This window comes from Cervus canadensis, chromosome 13 (assembly GCF_019320065.1).
Source record: "Cervus canadensis isolate Bull #8, Minnesota chromosome 13, ASM1932006v1, whole genome shotgun sequence".
NCBI classification, from domain to species: domain Eukaryota; kingdom Metazoa; phylum Chordata; class Mammalia; order Artiodactyla; family Cervidae; genus Cervus; species Cervus canadensis.
The window spans coordinates 19,296,303-19,310,969 of NC_057398.1; the positions used below are offsets into that span (position 1 = coordinate 19,296,303).

Here is a 14,667-nt window from a genome sequence, read left to right on the forward strand (position 1 = left end):
AAAAAGAAGAAAAAAATAATTTTAAAATTATTTTAAAAGAATTCTTTCTTATTTTCTGAAATAAGAAATCTGAAAATGCTGCAGAAACCTGATAGTGTTATCAAGATCCCCTCCTTTAAATTGAAAAAAAAAAAAATGCTTTTTATTTGCTACTCTCCTCTGCAGAGTTCAAAGTCCTCAGAAAGCATAATTTTCTTGACAGAAGCTGACACTTTTCATAGACTTCTGCTGGGAAATCAACTGAAGAGGCTAGAAAACCTTTACACAAACCATTTTTAATTTCGGAAATAAGCTAACTGATTGCCTAGAGCCATCACTGTGACTTTTAAAGAGAAGATGTTCCTGAGTTGTCTGCTGCAAAGAGAGTCCCTCAGTTGAGCCACATTGTCAGTTCCAAAGTGCAGAGAGATCTGGGATGGGTGTGGTGTGGTGTAGCCCAACATCGTATGGTTGCTATTTAGGTTTTGTCTTGTATTTAGTCCGGAGTTTGGATTTAGAACGTCCTTGCGCTGTATCTCTGAAAAGACCAAAACAATTATTGTAGTAATAATACCTTATATTTATTAAGGACTTTCGATTTTACAAAGCATTTTTAAAATTCTGTCTGCATGCATGAGTAAGCCCCAAGCTACAAACCATGTGCCCAAAATTCAACTCCACATTGGTTACGGGGATTGAGAATATATGTTCTCAAAGTTTATAGGTAACGAGGAGAGAAGAGAAAGGAGAACATTTCTTCCTTCCTTCCTTCCAGTACATACCCCAAACTCAGTAGGGAAAAAGTTTCAAATAGAGCTGGTATCCAGAACCCTCCATATCCATGGCTGTACCCCTGTTGTGTCTCTTGGTCCCTGTTCCCTCCAGTCTCTCATTCACAGATCCCCCACAAGCCTGCTGTCTCTGATTGCTCCATGAAACGAAGCTTCTCAATTGTTTGGAATCTTTCTGACTGGCTGTGGCCATCTTCCTCCCGCATTCAACAGTCCCCTTGTTCACACCCTGTCTTGTCCCCATTCCTCATCACAAGCCTCACTTTGATCATAGACTAAGCCACACTCATCTTTGTAAACACCAAGCTCCATTCCTTTCTTCATCAATAACTCAGAACACAGTGATTCACTAACTGTTAAAAATAATGACATAAAAATAAATGTCTTCCGACTCCATCCAAATCTTCTCCTTACTCAGCATTCACAAGGCTCCTTCCTTCACTGTATGATTTTCCATTCCTTCACTGAACAATGATTAGGAGAGAAGAGATCTCCCTGCACTAACTCATAAAATATGACCCAGTATGTTCCATATGCATGTCAGATTGCTCCAAGGTATCTGCATGTTTTTTTTTTTTTTAAAGGAGCTGCCTGCTAACACTAAGGAATGTCTAACTTGTGGATTTTTCGGAGAAATGTTTAGGTCACTTGCATGGCATAGGGATTGCCTTGCTTAGCAGCCTGTTCCCCTAAACTTTGCAAGACTTCTCATCCTCTACTTTTGAGTCCCTAACAGTGACTCTGATGGGGGGGGGGGGGGTGCGGTGTGGAAAGGAGGGAGAAGAGGGTTGAAAGGATACAAGGATCCTTGTTGTACAGGTTATTGTTTGCAGGCTGGGACCTAACTGAATAGTCATCCTCCACCTAAAATTATTAAAATGTTTTATTTTTGTATTTAAACTAATCCTCAAAACTTTTATGGAAATGGATGAAACTAAAGTCACTCATCCCATGTTGAGGTGACCTCTCCAGTTTAACATGAAGAACTTTTCTGTGATTTGCATATAGTAATTTACACCATGGACGGAGGAACCTGATGGGCTATAGTCCATGGGGTCGCAAAGAGTCGGACACAACTTAGCGACAACAATCTAGGGAAAGTCTAGTTTCTAGATTATTGGGATAAAATCACACCACAAAAAAAGATAAATTTTTTTTTTTAATTTATGAAAACTACCTCACATACATTCAGACCTAGGCTAAAGGATTTTCACACCTGGAAGGATTAACATTTTACCAGTTCAGAGTTAACAGGAGGAGAGAAAATGGACTCAGATTCCTCCTACTCTAGTACTGACAGGATACACCACAGCTAGGCCAGAGACTGTGAGTGACTGGCCAACTCACTGCTTTTGCTGAAGACAGAGGTAGAGTCAGGGGTGACAGAGAAAAATAGATAATAGATATCTGCCCAGTACAACCCCTGGCACCAGAACCTGTCCTGGGAATAGACTGCAGGTTGAAGATGAAAGCAAAAATCAAAAAATAGCCTCCAATATTGGGGATATTAAAAACTCTTTGAGGGAAGGTTACAGATTAATTAGAGATAAGAATATGAAGAGTAAAATTCCTTTTCTTGTTGAATAAAGATTATTTTCATCATTGACAATCCAGTAAGTACTAAAAACTAAAAACAAAATTCCCCATAAACCTTTAGCAACCAGAGACAATGTGTATCAATGTTTAGGCACATTTGTTCTGGTCTTTTTTCTAGCTTTAAAAAAATTGTGATTATTTCCTTTGACTAGATTCTCAAGAGTGAAATTATTAAGTCAAAATACATGTATATTTTTGAGGCCTACTCATACACACTCTCAAACTTCTTTCTGAAAGAGTTATACCTGTCTGCCCACCCACAAGTATTATTTGTAAAACTAACTACTTTGCCCACTCTGTCCAGCACTGTATTCTTTGTTTTTAAAAAGCTTTGCCAGTTTTAGAAGTTAAAATTATATCTCATATTAGTTTATTAGTCACCATCGTTAGTCATTTGGATGTGTGTGTGTGTGTGTCTGCATTCCTAGGAGAAGTATGAACTAGTAGATCACCACTAAAAATATTAATGCTCTTCTGAAATATTTATGATCCAATCAAGTTTTCACTCATAAGTACTGCCTAAATTAAGCAAAAATGAGAAAGCAATTGGCTCACCTTTCTTTGGAGATTTTGAGGCTCTGTCTAATGGTCTGATTTCTTCTTCTTCTTTTTCTTCTTCTCTTTCTCCTTCATTTTCTTCTTCTTCTCCTTCAGACTCCTTCATTTTATACTTCATCAGTACTTCCTCTAATTCCTTCTCCAGTTCTTTGTTCCTTATAAGGGTGTAATGAAGCTTCTCATTCACATCGTCAAACCTCTCCTCAGCTTGCCTGGCTCTGCTTTCGACCTCTCTGACATTGACAAAGTCCAGAGTAACACAATAAAATGGAAAGGTCTGAGAAAGTATCTTTCAGATCTAGAAACTCATTGTCCAAAAAAGGTAGTGGGATAAGAAGACTATATATGAACAGCACAAATAAGGAAAGCAGCAGCATCAACGTTTAGCCAAGAATGAGGGTCTAGGAGCTACTCTGGAAGGTAATGTCAGAGTTGCAGTCACGGTGCGATTGAAGAATATGTTTATAATTTCTTAATGAAAACTGACTTTTGGATATTTGGAATTCTCCACCAATAGCCAAGGAACCCTTTTCAGTGGTTAAGCTTGGCTTCTCTATATTGATATTATCCAACAAGCAAATAAAATAGTGTCCCTTATTTTCCAGCACCTTTAAAACCAGATCTTACAATCACAAAAACCAGTTTGAAGTGTGCTTCTTAATAACTAGAACATGTATATATCATCTTCTCATAGTTTCTTAGCCATCTTAACTCTATTGTCCTTCCTACCACTTGGGTTATGTAACCTTCTTTCTTGCACACAGTAGCTTCTTCTAGTTCCATTTATTTCTTTAGTTCATCTCTTAAAACATACGGAGCTGGATCACTCCTCACACTCTGCTCCCACCCTATATATACACATACACACTGGACTTCCTCCATCTCCAATGTAGCTGAGGACAGCTGTCCCTACTGCAGCAGTTTAATTCATTGTCTCCAGATGATTTGATGGTACCCATCCTACTCGTAAGGAAAAAGGAAACAGGAGAACCAAAAATAAGCCAAGAAGTGTGCATTTCTCAGCTAGATCTCCTGGACAACAATCTTTGTCTTCTTACCATTGTGGTGTCTCATACTTACATTAACTTCTCCTGTGTGTGATCAAGTATAGCCATTGCTTCAAGATACTTTGGGGCCAATGTACCTTCATTAGCTGATTCTCTCTGACAAGAAAAGTATGTACTATGAATGAACTGAGAGTCCCAACAGTAAATAGCCTCCTTCTTCAGGATGTTATGAACCAAGCTATCTTTTTCTACCATTCATATTTATATAGTAGATGATTAAACACACTCTTAATATGAAAGAAGAACAGGGATTTACTGTGGCCAAATACCATACCAGATTGCCAATTATTCATACTCAGGTGGATATAAACTTTATTAAAGTTGTAAAGAAGAAGCAGGGAAAACAATATCAACAAAAAGAAGCAGGGAAAGAAGAGAAAGTTTTAAAAAATGAAGAGAAGGGCAAACATGTTTCTCTAATCAAGTTAAATATCAAGGAAATCAACTATACTTCTCTCATTAATAATTTACTTCACTAAACACATAACATTGCATAATCCAATCAGATCTCTCAGTTTCTTAGGAAACTTCGTAAATATCAAAGTAGTGAAAATATATTTTTTTAAAAACCTCTTACTTATTTTGACTCTAAATATACTCCAGAAAATAAAATAAGAGGGAAACAAAAGAGAAAATTTAGAAGACAAAAACTATATGTTAAAATGAATATTATGAGGCATTTTTCCAGACCCGTGTACTTTAAAAAATCTCTTTTATCCACATTTCCCCAACAGAGACAAGTAAAAGGTAAACCCCACCTTCTAGATGGAAAGAGGATCTAAGAGGATAGGCAGCCTGCCATAATCACAGAATGATCTAGTGGTTAAAGCAAAACCTTCATCTTGGCCTCTCCATCCTCAGCCACACATGGCACTGTACTATGCTCACTTTTTCTAAAAGCAAACCAGCAAAAATAAACTATCAAACAAGTTCACTTTTCCTCTAGCTCTTTTATTCTTTTGCTATTGACTCAGTAACATATTTTTCCTCTCTCTGTCTCGCCTCCCCTTTGGATAATAAATCTGTCCTTGTTCAGGCTGGACCAGCAATGTGTCATGTGGCCTTGCTTATACAGCACATGCTACTAATTTATTTGTTCTCTGAATCCAAAAGGAAAGTTTTTCACAGCAGAAGCTTTTGGAACTGGAATTCCACACATGATTTGTACAGCTACATGAAGCAGTTTTAACTACAGGTGGAAACCAAAGTAGATCAGGACTATACTCTGTGAACCGTACCTTTCAGCCTTCTGACTGTCGCCTCATTCATTCAAAAGACAGATATTTAGCTACAACGTGCGAGGGAAGCATTCCTCTGTTTTGAAACCACCAAGTACAGATTAATGTTTTGTGGCCCTTTTCAAATCCTTCAATAGGAAATTCCCATGGTCCAAAATGCTGGACGGTTAGGTTTCTAGAATTAGGGCCTCCTCTATGTATGCCAAGGGGCAAACTTCCCTGCATCAGCCATATATATGGATACAGACTGTTGTTGCTGTTTAGTTGCTAGGTCATGTCCAACTCTTCTGCAACCCCATGGATTCTGGCCTGCCAGGCTCCTCTGTCCATGGGATTTCCCAGGCAAGAACACTGGAGTGGGTTCCCATTTCCTTCTCCCGGGGTCTTCCCAAACCAGAGATTGAATTCATATCTCATGCTTGGCAGGTGAACTGGATTCTTTACCGGTGAGCTTCCTGGATATAGATGCCTCAAGGGAAAATCATAGAGACTCTGCCTTGAGCCCTTTTTTCATATTTTGAAGCTTCCTCTGGCTTTTATGCTCTTTCACCCACTGTATAATAGAGACAAACAAGGGCCACACGGCTCTTGGAAGCAACTGCATTGGACCATCCTTGTTTGTGCCAACCTGCTGTAGCTGTCAGCTAGTCTCTCTGTCAGACTTCAGTTATGCCTTTGGCCTTTTTGGCTTGGTTTTCCTGAGGTCTGACTCTACTAGTGGGCTTAATTTAAAAAACAATTTTTTTTTAATTTATTTTTGGCCGTGCTGGGTCTCGGTTGCTGTGCAGGCTTTCTCTTGTTGCGGCGAGCAGGGGCTACTCTCTAGTTACGGTGCACGGGCTTCTCATCGTGATGGCTTCATAGCTGTGGCTCCTGGGCTGTAGGGCACAGGCTCAATAGTTGTGGTGCACAGGCCTAGCTGCTTCGCAGCATGTGGGACCTTCCCTTACCAGGGATCAAACTTGCGTCTTCTGTATTGGCAGGAGGATTCTTTAACACTGAGTCACCAGGGAAACCTACTAATGGGCTTTGGATTGGACTAACATCTTTAGCTTGAGACTATTTCAGGGAAGATCTGGCTTCAGACCCAGTTCCTTGGAATCCAGTGCTCAGTACTAAATGCCTAGCCAGCCACAGTGACCCTGTCAGCTTTGGACATATTTTCTGGACCCACTAATTCCAAGGACCCTTCCCTGCTGCCGTTAAAAGATGGATAATTTGGTCACTGTTCTTAATACCTATGCCAGGGGTACATGATATTGTGGAAAGAAAACACAGGTTTCTAAGCGCTTCCTTTAGCTCAGCGAAAAAAATATGGCTGATCCTCCAAGTCTGGCCCCTACTCTTTCTTTCAAAGGAGTTTAGAGGTAATCAGCAAAAATATCCTATCTCCCTCATATTTACAACTCTTTACAAAGAGCCAGAACCTGTGGTTTGAAGGCAGGCCTAAAAGAGATTGTTCCTAACATCGTGCTCTTTAGGGTAGCTGAGCCCTAGGCAACCCAGCTCTTGCAGCCAGGCGGAAGTGCCTGGGGTCAGCTGAACGCTGCAGGAGAGTTTGCTGAATTTAGTCTTCCCATACCTCCACCCTCAGCAAATTGTTACAGAGTTCAGGCGGCTCCTCCTCCATGGACAACTTTGAAATGATTCCCATTCAGAGAGGGCCACAAGGGGTGCCCTGCAGCAAGTTCTCAGACATGATTAAATCAGGCGGCACCCCAGGACGTGCAGAGGCAGAGTGGGCCGCTTACTGGGGTCACCTGATTCACCGGTGAACTCAGGAAGTGCCAGACCGGATGGTGCCTGAAACAGGCACAGTGGGCCGAGTTTCGTGCACAGTTCCTGCTTTGAGTACAGTCTTCAGGAAGTCCCACAACGTCCTAATTTCCAGCTAACTGAAGAGAGTTTTGAATAATTGATAGTCCATCCCTCTCCCTCTCCTAGTTACGGTGGATACTAGGGCATCAGGTAACAATATGAATAAGGCTCTGGTTGAAGGCCAAGCAATTAGCCTGTCCAAGCTGGTGGTGACTCACCACCACTACTCCTGTTGAGATATCAGTCATATCTCAGCCCCCAGAAAACCCTGTCCTGGAGTCATTTGAAGGAGGAGCTACGAGAAGTAACTGGAATTCTCCATGTTCAGGCTCCTAGCCTCTCAGGGGTCTGGAACTGCTTCTCACTGGAAACCCAGGATGCAGTTATCTCTTTGACCTCTCCCGCTCTATAACTCAGCTCTTAGGGACATGACAAGTTATACCTGCAAACCACAAGGTTTTTGCTTCTCTATCCCTTCCTTCCTTTTCTCTTTCCTTCCCCAGTGTCAATCAAACTGCCTCCTGGGAGCTGCGTCTGCAGACCAGAAAGAGAGAGCCACTGCCCAAAAGAACTAGTGCCTTGGATCTGTAGCCCTGCTAAATGGTCGCTACGTTCTTAGGGCCAGAGGTTAAGTCTCTGTCAAAAAGAAAAAAAGAAAGACAGAGGGAAAAAAACGGATAAAGGAAAAACAAGCAAACAAAGCAAAAGAAAATTTTGAAAGCTGTGGTACATATACACAATGGAATATTACTCAGCCATTAAAAAGAATACATTTGAATCAGTTCTGATGAGATGGATGAAACTGGAGCCCATTATACAGAGTGAAGTAAGCCAGAAAGATAAAGACCAATACAGTATACTAACACATATATATGGAATTTAGAAATACGGTAATGATAACCCTATATGCAAGACAGAAAAAGAGAGACAGATGTATAGAACAGACTTTTGGACTCTATGAGAGAAGGCAAGGGTGGGATGATCTGAGAGAACAGCATCAAAACATGTATATTATCAAGTGTGAAACAGATCACCAGTCCAGGTTGGATGCATGAGACATCCAGACCTCGGGGCTGGTGCACTGGGATGACCCAGAGGGATGGGATGGGGAGGGAGGTGGGAGGGGGGTTCAGGATGGGGAACACAAGTAAATCCATGGCTGATTCATGTCAATGTATGGCAAAAACCAAAAAAAAAAAAAAAAAGGAATTTTTACAGTGAAAGTTTTAAAATCTTAAACTGCCCTCAGGGAGCCCCGATGTCTTTATGAATGGAAAGAGCACAGAGCCAAGGCCCCTCCTGCCCCACCTAATCCACAGCGCAGTCCACATCAAGACCGCACCCTTCGCCCAGGCTCCACCTCCCACCCCGAATCTCTGACCTCCTCCAGGTCAGGGATCTTCATTCTCTGGGTACCGACATCCCCAAACATCTACTTTGCCTTCACTTGCCCAGCACACTTAGGGCCCCTCTGAGCACCTGGTGATCCCTTTCTACCCCCTAGGATGAATGTGATTCTTCTTTACTTCAAGGAACTTGCAAGTACATCTGGATGGCATTTTAGTCCATTTTAGGCCTCATGGTCAATGAGAACCTGGACAGTTGGGTTTTCAGGGATCTACAGTAGAACATTAGCAACTTTTCTGAGCTGAGAGAGAGACTTTCTGGACCACATCATCCTCAGGTGGGCTCGCCACACAGCCCCACACTGTATCAGATGGAACTGTGGCATCCTGGAGCAGGGGCCCCACACTATCAAAGACAAGCACCACACCCTCCATTTTGCCCCAGGCTACAGGCTTCTATTTTCCTGACTGCTTCTCCCCACACTTTAGGCCAGAACCTGATGCCTTGCCAGGCTTCCCAGGTGGCACTAATGGTAAGGAACCCAACTGCCAATGCAGGAGACACAAGAGACGAGGGTTCCATCCCTGGGCCAGGAAGATCCCCGAGAGGAGGACACAGCAACCCACTCCAGTGTTCTTGCCTGAAGAATCCCATGGACAGAAGAGCCTGGCAGGCTACAGTCCATGGGGCCACAAAGGGTCGGACATGACTGAAGAGACTTAGCATGCACACTGATGTCTTGCCAGGATAGCAGAGCAGGGCTTTTACCTCAGGGGAGAAAATCTGGGGTAGGAAGGTTTTGGGTGGGACTGGTGGGGGGCTCTTATTATAGTGCTACCCTTTGTTTGCCTTTTTAGAAAATATGTCTTATGACATTGCATTTGCATTGCTTACCCTTACATCTTTGCCTCACAGTCTTATCACCTGACATGTGTCCATGCTCAGTTCAGTCGCATCAGACTCTTTGTGACCCCCATGGACTATAGCCCACCAGGCTCTTCTGTTCCTGGGATTTCTCAGGCAAGAATACTGGAGCGGGTTGCCATTTCCTCCTCCAGGGGATCTCCCTGACCAAGGGATCGAACCTGTGTCTCCCGCATTGGCAAGCGGATTCTTTACCACTGAGCCACCTAGGAAGCCTATCAGCTGAAATATTAACATATAATTTTAAAAAATTGTTAAAAAGGCATTACTTTGGGAGAGTGTGATTGCAACCCCCCCCCACCCCCATGCACCACTCTTTCTCCAATTTTGGCTGCTCCTGCCTAACTCTCCACATGGTTTCACCCAGTTCTTCCTCCCAGAGTTGGAGCCTATTTCCTACAATCTCCCTTCACATACATCCCAGCAATCTGCCTCTACTCTGGACCATGCAGCCACTTTAGTGATCTAGCTGCCATCCACCAGTACCCTCACCACAGCTCCCCACACCTGTACACACCAGTTCCTACTCAGACGGGTCAGACTCCTAGCAACAAAATGGTTCTTAACTTTGAGGCTGAAAAATTTGATGATGTCTATGGATTTCCAGCACATCCCCTTGCTCCCCCAAGAAAATGCACAGTATGACTATGCAGACAGAATGTTGCATACCATTTCAGGGGGTCAGTGGGATGAAGTCCACCCAGAGATTCCTAAAGTCATGGCATCCTGTACAGAGAGATACAAATCTAGAGCTAACTTAAGTGTAAATGATCCTAGAACTTTTTGTGAAGGAGTTTTAACTTTGTTTTCCTGCTGAGTTTCCACAGCTACTGTCTAAAGGTTTCCAGTTTCCCAGTAATTCTTGTGGTTGGTGGTATGTTCTTTTTTTTTTCATTTATTTTTATTCAGTTCAGTTCAGTTCAGTCGCTCAGTCGTGTCCGACTCTTTGTGACCCCATGAATCACAGCACACCAGGCCTCCCTGTCCATCACCAACTCCCGGAGTTTACTCAAACTCATGCCCATCTAGTCGGTGATGCCATCCAGCTATCTCATCCTCTGTCGTCCCCTTCGCCTCCTGCCCCCAATCCCTCCCAGCATCAGGGTCTTTTCCAATGAGTCAACTCTTCACATGAGGTGGCCAAAGTACTGGAGTTTCAGCTTCAGCATCAGTCCTTCCAATGAACACCCAGGACTGATCTCCTTTAGGATGGACTGGTTGGATCTCCTTGCAGCCCAAGGGACTCTCAAGAGTCTTCTCCAACACCATAGTTCAAAAGCATCAATTTTTCGGCGCTCAGCTTTCTTCACAGTCCAACTCTCACATCCATACATGACCACTGGAAAAACCATGGCCTTGACCAGACGGACCTTTGTTGGCAAAGCAATGTCTCTGCTTTTTAATATGCTATCTAGGTTGTCATAACTTTCCTTCCAAGGAGTAAGCGTCTTTTAATTTCATGGCTGCAGTCACCATTAGTTGGAGGCTAATTACTTTACAATATTGTAGTGGTTTTTGCCATACATTGACATGAATCAGCCATGGATTTACATGTGTTCCCCATCCCGATCCCCCCTCCTGGTGGTATGTTTTTATCACAGTTATCAACAGAGTCTGCTAAACAAATATATTTTTAAAATTGATCAAATATTGACCATAATATTGTTAAGTTAAGGAAAGAGATGAAATGCTGATTTTATTTTATTCATTTATTTATTTTTTTGAAATGCTGATTTTAAAATGAGTTTTAAGGAAGAGAATGAAAAGTTTTTGTGAACAAACAAGAGTTTTTCCAAGGATGATGCTGGGAGAAACATAAATCTGGAAAATATATTACTTAGGCGTTCTCTTAGAAATGTTAAAAGTTATGTTAGATCCATGTAATTTTTACATAATGTTAAATTTTCTAGTTTTGAATTTCCCAGCTGAGTTGCAGATACATACCCAAGAAGACAATGCATCTGTTGCATAGAGAGGTTGGGAGTGAATATTTTCGTCTTCTCCAATGAATCGAATGATTTTTTCCTTCTCTGTAGACGTCGAAGGTTCCTAGGGCATAGAAATACCACAGACCTGTTAGTGAGCTGGTGTGTGACCCAGTGGCAGGGCAAGTTGCCCGGTATCATGTCTGAAGCTTTGGTTTTCCATTTATTTTCATCATTTGGGAAGCATTTAGAAGACTTACAGGAAACACTGTGGGAAAAATGAGCGGGGATGGGGAAGTGGGGACAAAGGGAAGTAACTGTGGAACAAACAAAGAGGATTTCTTTCAGACCTCAGGAACTCATAGAACAGTAGGAGAGATAATCAATAAAATAATTATGGTCTGCATGATTACTGTGATCATAAAGGTGAGTTCCAAGAGCTATGTGTACCCAGAAAAGGGCCCTGCATTTTGTCTAGACACCCCAGGTTTTTGTTGTTGTTGTTGTTTACAGTGAAATGATATTTGAAAGCTGAATAGGAGTTTGTAAAATAGGGAGGGAAGGGCCGGAACTCAGGCCTCAGAAGAAGGGAAGGAGGAGATTTAATAGGTATGACAGATTTAATGGCCAAAAAATAATGTATTCCATATATTTTGCCTTTTATATGCCAAGCACTATACCAGAAGAAAAGTAGAAAATGCTGATCAAAAGAGGCACGGGTGTTATACAATATTTTTATTCTTTTGTACAGTACGTAAAGTGAGTAAAGGATGTATGTTATGGCCTGGGGTCATGCCAACATCTAAACTATTCAGAGCAAAGAAACACCCCAGGGAAGTAAATTAAGACAAAATGGAGGGTGATCATAAATTCTGAAAGCCAAAGAAAATAGTAGTCCACCCAGGAATTACAAGGGCTCTTATGCCAGACTAAACTAGGTTTGAATGTTGGTTCTGCCACTTAATAGCATATGGTTTTCAGTAAGTCAGTTAACCTTTTTGAGCTTCAGTTTTCTTATCTGTAAAATGGGAACAATAATATTTACCTTGAGGTTGTATTGTGTAAGTAAGAGATAACATGTGCAGGCCGTGGTAGGCACTCAATTATTGGTAGTTATCATTGTATTTTCATTATTATTATTATCACAAATGCTCCAATAAGGGTTATTTTTATTATTAATGCCACAGCAGGAGGTGGAGACAGGATAAGGAGAAGAGAAGTGTGGATGGCCTCAGGGAAGTGAGAAAAGGCAGTTCAGAGTGGGAGCTGAAGAGTGGAGACAGGAGTCTAAACAACTATTTGAAAAACATGGCAATGAAAGGATAAAGAAACAGCATCAGAGTAACAGGTAGATTGTGTAGTTATCAGTAGTATAGGTGAATGAGGCCAGTGGGAAATGGCTGAACTTAGAAAGGAAGAGGGACACCCTATCCTTGGAAAATAAAGACATAAGTGTGTGTGCAAGTATGGTTAAATCTAAATGAGGAAAGGAAGGAAGTTGAAGCGTTCACTCTAGATGATCTATTTCTACTTTCAATTGTATATATACATATGTATATACACACACTGCATTTGTTGTTGTTTAGTCATGAAGTCGAGTCTGACTCCCATGGACTATATAGCCTGCCATTTCTTTCTCCAGGAGATCTTCCTGACTCAGGGATTGAACTCATGTCTCTGGCACTGGCAGGTGTATTCTTTACCACTAGCCGTCTTGGAGGCTCAAATATATATATATTTTTTTTCATTATATATTCATTCTTTAAATATATATATTCATTATATATTTTCTTTAAAAATATAAAGGAAAAGGAACTAATACTAAATAATCTTACCTCTTCTGCATTCTCTTCTTTCTTTTCCTTCTCAAGTTTCTTGTCCTCCATGTCTTCTTCAATTTCTTTATGAATCTTTCCTGCTTCAAGCCCACTTAATTTTTTTAGAATATCCTATTAGACACAACAATATTATATTGTAGCTTAGTGGACATATATATTTTTGCAGAAGATTAGCAATATTTCCATTCAAAAATATTTAATGAGCATTAATTTTGTAATTGGGCACTATGCTAGTGATAAGGATACAAGGTTAATAAGAACAGTCCCTGCCTTAAGCAGCTTACAATTTAGTGGACAAGAAAATACTATGGTTACATATAGTCAAAGAGTAGGAGCACCTAAACCAGATCTGGTATTGGGCAGGGGAGAAAGAGAGGGTTCATCAAGAAGGTTTCTTGGAGGACATAATGTCTGCGTTTCCTCTGGAAGGATGGGTCAGGAGAAAAAAGATGGCACAAGTGAGTTCCAGACAGATAATGTTATTTGCGCATGACTGGCACTAAGAACAAAAGGAGGTCAATAGAACAAAAACTCAGAAGCAGATGGACAGGAGCACAGTCACAGAGGAAGGACTAGAATATTATGCCAGGGAGACTGGATTTTATCCTGAAGTACCAATAATTTCATTGACCTGTTTTGCATTTCAAAACAATCACTCTAGCAACATGCTGTTGTTGCTCAGTCACTCACTCATGTCTGACTCTTTGTGACCCCCATGGACTGCAGCACACCAGGCTTCCCTGTCCTTGACTATTTTTTGGAGTTTGCTCAAACCCATGTCTATCAAGTTGATGATGCCATCCAACCATCTCACCCTCTGCCACCCCCTTCTCCTTTTGAATTCCATATTTCCCAGCATCAGGGTCTTTTCCAATGAGTCGGCTCTTCAAATCAGATGCCCAAAGCATTGAAGTTTCAGCTTCAGCATCAGTCTTTCCAGTGAATATTCAGGATTGGTTTCCTTTAGGAATGACTGGTTGATCTCCTTGCTGTCCAAAGGACTTTCAAGAGTCTTCTCCAGCACCACAAAACAAAAGCATCAGTCCTTCGGCGCTCAGCTTTCCTTATGGTCCAACTCACATCCTTACATAACTACTGGAAAAACTATGGCTTTGACTGTACAGCAAAGTGATGTCTCTGTGTCTGTTAATTTTGCAGCTGCAGTCACTGTTGGCAGTGATTTTGGAGCCCAAGAGAATATAATCTGTCACTGCTTCCACTTTATCCCCTTCTATTTGCCATGAAGTGATGGAATCATGATCTTAGTTTTTTGAAAGCTGAATTTTAAGCCAGTTTTTTCACTCTTGTCTTTAACCCTCATCAAAAGGCTATTTAGTTCCTTTTCACTTTCGGCCGTAAGAGTGTTACCATTTGCATATCTGAGGTTGTTGATATTTCTCCTGGCAATCTTGATTTCAGCTTGTCATTCATTTACCCTGGCATTTCGCATGATGTACTCTGCACAGAAGTTAAATAAGCAGGGTGACAATGTACAGCCTTGTCATACTCCTTTCCCAACTTGGAAACAGTCAGTTGTTCCACGTCCGATTTTAACTGTTGCTTCTTGACCTGCATACAGATTTCTC

General features: G+C 41.4%; 1 protein-coding gene across 1 annotated transcript in view; it reads right to left on the bottom strand.

Annotated features, from left to right (window-relative positions):
• Positions 1-259: 259 nt before the first annotated feature.
• Positions 260-14,667, bottom strand: part of AXDND1 (axonemal dynein light chain domain containing 1) — a 71,209-nt gene continuing 56,801 nt past the window's right edge. Inside the window, exons 22-26 of the mRNA XM_043486052.1 lie at positions 13,079-13,192; positions 11,263-11,367; positions 4,005-4,087; positions 2,922-3,157; positions 260-517 (exon numbers count right to left, since the gene is read on the bottom strand). Coding sequence (XP_043341987.1) covers positions 276-517; positions 2,922-3,157; positions 4,005-4,087; positions 11,263-11,367; positions 13,079-13,192 — 780 coding nt within the window. The 3' untranslated portion in view covers positions 260-275. The remainder of the gene's footprint in view (positions 518-2,921; positions 3,158-4,004; positions 4,088-11,262; positions 11,368-13,078; positions 13,193-14,667) is intronic.